This window comes from Vitis vinifera, chromosome 14 (genome assembly GCF_030704535.1).
Source record: "Vitis vinifera cultivar Pinot Noir 40024 chromosome 14, ASM3070453v1".
NCBI classification, from domain to species: Eukaryota; Viridiplantae; Streptophyta; class Magnoliopsida; order Vitales; family Vitaceae; genus Vitis; species Vitis vinifera.
Window position 1 is genome coordinate 26,114,349 of NC_081818.1, and position 5,684 is coordinate 26,120,032.

General features: G+C 46.6%; 1 protein-coding gene across 1 annotated transcript; it reads left to right on the forward strand.

Annotated features, from left to right (window-relative positions):
- The first annotated feature begins 357 nt into the window (after window positions 1-357).
- Window positions 358-4,687, forward strand: LOC132255086 (receptor-like protein EIX1). Its single transcript, XM_059742736.1, has 5 exons — window positions 358-2,298; window positions 3,731-3,962; window positions 4,044-4,291; window positions 4,389-4,543; window positions 4,631-4,687. Exons 1-5 carry the CDS (start codon window positions 366-368, stop codon window positions 4,685-4,687), a joined length of 2,625 nt encoding a protein of 874 aa, XP_059598719.1. The 5' UTR covers window positions 358-365.
- Window positions 4,688-5,684: the final 997 nt, after the last annotated feature.

Genomic DNA, 5,684 nt, shown 5'->3' on the forward strand with positions numbered 1-5,684 from the left:
GGTATGGTATGTGTGTGGTGTGGGAGGTGCGAGTCTGTAATATTTTCTATTATATAGTCAAATGATTCTCTCTCATCCGTGAATATAGGCATGATTGGGCCCACGTTAAAAAGTCCAAAACTGTCTTGTCTTTTGATTTTGATTGGGCATGCACGAGAATATATGCTAGTCTTTTCCATTCCCTCCTCTTCTCGCATTCACATTTGTAACCCACCCACCTCGCCCGTCCGTGTTCCCCGAGCAACAGAAAATTTGGATGCGAGTCATGTGACCACCACAATCCCAGCAAGTTAATCAATTCCTCTAGAATATGTCCGTGGACGAAGACTATGGGATATATATGTATAGGGAGAGAGCTTCACCACATGTGGCCTCTGAATAGCACAGCATCTCCCAGTGGCGGGCCGAACAGCATGGCTAATAACAACGTCTTCATTCAACTTCTTTTTCTTATCATCACCTCCTCAGGGTTTCTTTTCCATGATACCATTAAAGTTGGCTCCTGCCAGGGTGATCATCAAAGGGGTTGCGTTGACACAGAGAAGGTGGCTCTTCTCAAGTTCAAACAAGGCCTCACAGATACATCGGATCGGCTCTCATCTTGGGTCGGGGAAGACTGCTGCAAATGGAGAGGCGTGGTCTGCAACAACAGGAGCCGTCATGTCATCAAACTCACACTGCGTTATCTTGATGCTGATGGAACAGAAGGCGAGTTGGGTGGTAAGATCAGTCCTGCTTTGCTTGAATTGAAATATTTGAATTACTTAGACTTGAGCATGAACAATTTTGGAGGGACTCCAATCCCCAAGTTCATTGGTTCGTTGGAGAAGTTGAGATATCTCAATCTCTCTGGTGCATCCTTCGGTGGACCTATTCCTCCACAACTTGGAAATCTTTCCAGCCTGCACTACCTTGATCTCAAGGAATACTTCGATGAGTCAAACCAGAATGATCTTCATTGGATATCGGGTCTTACTTCGTTAAGACACCTTAATTTAGGAGGTGTAGATCTAAGCCAGGCTGCAGCTTATTGGCTTCAAGCTGTTAGCAAGCTTCCTTCTCTTTCCGAGTTGCACCTACCTGCTTGTGCACTTGCAGACCTTCCTCCCTCTCTTCCATTTTCCAATCTGATCACATCTCTTTCAATCATCGATCTTTCCAACAATGGTTTCAACTCCACAATACCCCACTGGTTATTCCAGATGAGGAATCTTGTGTATCTAGATCTCAGTTCCAACAATCTACGAGGCTCAATTCTTGATGCTTTTGCAAACGGGACTTCTATTGAAAGATTAAGAAACATGGGTAGTCTGTGCAATTTGAAAACATTGATCCTTTCTCAGAACGATTTGAATGGGGAAATAACTGAACTGATTGATGTTTTATCTGGGTGCAACAGTAGTTGGTTAGAGACGCTGGATCTGGGCTTCAATGATCTGGGTGGTTTTCTTCCTAATTCCCTAGGAAAACTCCATAACTTGAAGTCTCTTTGGCTTTGGGATAACTCCTTTGTAGGCTCCATTCCGAGTTCAATTGGAAACTTATCGTATTTGGAAGAATTGTACCTCTCAGATAACTCAATGAATGGGACCATCCCTGAAACTCTTGGACGACTTTCCAAGTTGGTTGCGATAGAGCTATCTGAGAATCCTCTGACGGGAGTTGTAACAGAGGCTCATTTTTCAAATCTTACAAGTTTAAAGGAGTTTTCAAACTACAGAGGGACTCCAAGAGTTTCCCTGGTTTTTAATATCAATCCTGAGTGGATTCCTCCCTTTAAACTCAGCCTCCTCAGAATAAGATCATGCCAATTGGGTCCCAAGTTTCCCGCATGGCTTAGAAATCAAACTGAGCTCACCGATGTTGTGCTCAATAATGCTGGGATCTCAGACAGCATACCAAAGTGGTTTTGGAAGTTGGATTTGCATCTTGATGAGCTGGACATCGGTTCTAATAACCTGGGTGGCAGGGTGCCAAACTCAATGAAGTTTCTTCCTGAATCCACCGTTGATTTGAGTGAAAACAACTTTCAGGGGCCTTTGCCACTATGGTCATCCAACGTGACGAAACTGTATTTGAATGACAATTTCTTTTCTAGCCATATCCCTCTGGAGTATGGTGAAAGAATGTCCATGGTGACAGATCTAGATCTCTCCAATAATGATCTAAATGGCACCATTCCCCTCTCCTTCGGGAAACTAAATAATTTATTGACCCTTGTCATCTCAAACAATCATTTTTCTGGAGGAATTCCAGAGTTTTGGAATGGTTTACCTTACCTCTATGTTGTCACCTCGCGTATCCGGTGGTCCACGTTGCTGCTAGATGGATGGACACGTGATTCTCAACACACAAGGGGTTCTTGATTCAGCGGTTGCACCTGCAAAAGGCATCCGGACAGGGTGTCCGGACGCACCCTCCGATGGTTTTGTTAGCCATGGTGAAAGAGAGATATATAAATTAGTTGGCCTTTTACTAGGTATCAAGAGGTTACCAGGGGATCCCTTCTTCTTCGTGTGAAGGCATATATATACAGCTTCAGGGGTACTGCTCCTTTCATTAATGGTGAGGAGATATTTTATGTTGTGATGATGATAATAGGTGTCAGTAGGAGCCCTATCATCCTACGAATGGCTGTCAGAGACCATGGTAGGTGATGCGGCTGTCAGAGATCGTGGGAAGTGATTATGTAGAATGATCGTAGGAAGTGACTTGCTGTCACTTCCTCTTGTCTTCTCATTCTGCAGGTGATGGGATGTGGGCCATGGCTGCTTGTTGTGATTGCATGTAAGACTCGCTTTACTTTAATTGACCATCCAGATGATTTATATCCGGATGGCCCATGCTGATTATCCGGATGTGTTGTGGAGACTATCCGGACGTTTACGCTCTGCCAGCGTCGTTTGCTCTTCCTTGCGGCGGTCCGGATAGGATAACTGCACCATGCATATCCTTAGGGGAATCCGGATGATGATGGTCCGGCTGATAATACGTGTCACGCGTCACCATGAGCTGCGTGCCACGTATTTCCCAAGGGGAGGGGTCCCTACATTGCCCCCCTTTTTAACTTGCCTATTTTGCCAGAAAAAATGGGCGGGTTAAAAATAACTGGCTTTTGAAAATTGAAGAGGTCCCTTCGTCTGACTGGGCCACGTGGCGAGTGGGGGTGCGGAAGCCAAAAAGGTATTTATGAGGAGCCGCCGACCCTGTATATCCCCAGGCAATATGTCGTTTCAATGATAACATGGTTGTCCTGCTATAAATAGGGCACTGTACCTCTTTTTGCACTTTTTCCTACTGCATTCTCTTGAGAGCCTTTTCTTCTCCTTGCTTTTTCTGTGCCCTTTGCTTCTCTGAAAAAAAACCTTTGAAAGCTCTTTTGTACCGGTGTTTTTGTATCGCGACTTCGTTTGTTTGCTGCTGGTGATCTTGTACCGAGACAGTAACCGTTCTTCTTCTTCAAAGCTTTATTTGGTACGTACCTCTTTGCTACTGTCATTCCTTTGGTTGCGTTTGCTGGTTCTTTAAACTTGGTTTCTGTCGTGCTTGGGCATTGTTTTGGGCAAGTCGTTTGCAATTGTTGTTGAATGTTGGTACTTTGCTGGTGTTCGGGGGGTTTTTGAGGGGTTTTTCTGACTGCTTTGGGTTAGGGTTTGTGTATTTTCTGACTGCTTGGTTTGAACCGTTGCATTGCTTTTGTATGTAGATTTTGGTTTGGCTTTGTGGTAAGAAATGGCTCCAAAAAAGACTGTTTCATCTGTCCGGGTTAGCGAGGCTGGCGAAAAGGCGATAGACAAATTAGATGTGAAGGAATTCCGGGAGCGGTTCTGCATCCCAAATGACGTATATATAAATTTGGTGAACGAGGAGGCGACTATGCCTACTGAGAAAGGTGAAGAAAACGTTATCCTCTTCACAAAGGAACAATTCAACGCGGGGCTTCGATTTCCTCTGCCGGCGTTGTTCAAGGAATTCCTCCACTTCTCTCAGGTTCCACCCATCTTCATTCACCCCAACCTTGTCCGGGTGCTGATGGGATGCAGCATCATCAACATGCTGTACAGCCTCGACCTTACGCTTCTGGAAGTGTTCTTTATCTATTCCCTGAAGAAAGCAAAAAATGATATTTTCAGTGTGTCCGCGCACCTGCCCTCCCTTCAAGTGGTGATAGAGCTGCCAGATTCGACAAAGGGAGGGGCGAAGGGGCTGGTGGCAGTCCGGGGTGGATGGGCGGGCCTATCGGAGCGTGTGTCGAGGCCCTTTTCTCCAAATTATACCCTAAAAATTCCGGGTATTCTTGTTTTGCGATTCTTTGTCCGGATTTTACTTTGCTGACTTTTTGCTAATTTTTCGGACGGGATTCTCACCTTTTGTTGCTGTTAATGCAGGTCTGGAATTGAGGGGCCACCTTGTGGATTGGGTGGAAAAGGCGTCCTTCGCCTGTGTCTGCAAATTATTCGAGATAGATCCCAAGGAGAGGGCCTACAAGACATTGCTTTCCGCGCGGAATTTGATAGTGGTCGTCCGGGAGTCCCAGGAATATGTTATCAATATTCTCCCCAGGAAACTAGCAAAGGATGAGATAGTACCTGGGGAGCATTATACTCTGAAGGAGCTCCCCCTGTACCAGGAAGCTAAAGAGGCTGATGGTGAAAGACGGCGAAAGCTCCTGGAGGATCGAGATTAGAAAAAAAAATGAAGGCACTATCCGGAAGGTTCCCAGACAGAAGCCGGGTCCGGACTCTCCTCCAAAGAAAACTCCAGTAAAAAGGAGGAAGCTGGTGAAGAAGCATGGGAAGGATGTGAAGGAGCCTACTCCTCCCAAGGAGTTTCCTCCTCCGCAAATTACCTATGAGGGGGAAGTAATGATAGAGGAGCCAATAAACGCTGCTCCGCATTCTATCTCAAGCGGCCCCGGACGCATGTCGGGGTTAAACCATTCGGGCACTTCCTTGGCTGCGGTTGCGCGTCTGGCTAACGTGGCTGAGGAAGCTGCATCTATCAACCGTCCGGGCAACCTTAATCCGGATGCTGATGCAGCTGAAACAACCCCGTTGGAGGAAGCGGGGGCAAAAAGCCAAAGTCAGCCTTCCGAAGACCCGGATCGCTTGGCCATAGTCCCGGTGAAAGGGACTCCTTGGGCGGCTTCAAGAGCGGCAGCAAGAGATTGAAGTTAGCTGCGCTTCTGCCCATGACACTCATCCGGATGGAGGCGAGGTGGAAATGGCAACTGAGACCTCGGCCGCCCCGGTAATAATTCCGGCTGAAGATGTATCCGGACAGATGCGTCTGGACAAAGATGTGGAGGTCCCGAATCCGGGACAAGAGTCACCTTCTGTTTCCTCATCTGAGGAGGAACCCACTGACAATGCAGCTCCTGCTAGCCCTTTTAGCTACGCGGAGTTGGAAGTTAAGCTAAAGCAAATTACACCTGACTGGAAAGCCATCAAGCCTTCTGCTAAGATGTTTGATATGATAGAAACGGTATACCGTTGTCTTGTGCTTTTGCTTTTTGACTCTTTGTTGCACTAATGTGTTTTTTTGTAGTACGATTTATGTCTTTGCTTTTCTTGTTTGCGTGTCAGCTGGTGAGGGGCCTCCGCGGCATGGCTCAACAACACGATCTTTTTACTCAGCTGCTGCAGACTGCAGACTATATGAGGACCTTCTCCTCTCGGCGCCAG

What these genes read in the sequence shown, in the direction of transcription:
- LOC132255086 (XM_059742736.1), top strand. Translation starts at nt 366, where the DNA reads ATGTGGCCTCTGAATAGCACAGCATCTCCCAGTGGCGGGCCGAACAGC. An exon ending in CCTCTATGTTGTCACCTCGC is followed by an intron (nt 2,299 to 3,730) that starts GTATCCGGTGGT and finishes CTTTGTGGTAAG; the next exon opens with AAATGGCTCCAAAAAAGACT. An exon ending in TCCGGGAGTCCCAGGAATAT is followed by an intron (nt 4,544 to 4,630) that starts GTTATCAATATT and finishes CCCCTGTACCAG; the next exon opens with GAAGCTAAAGAGGCTGATGG.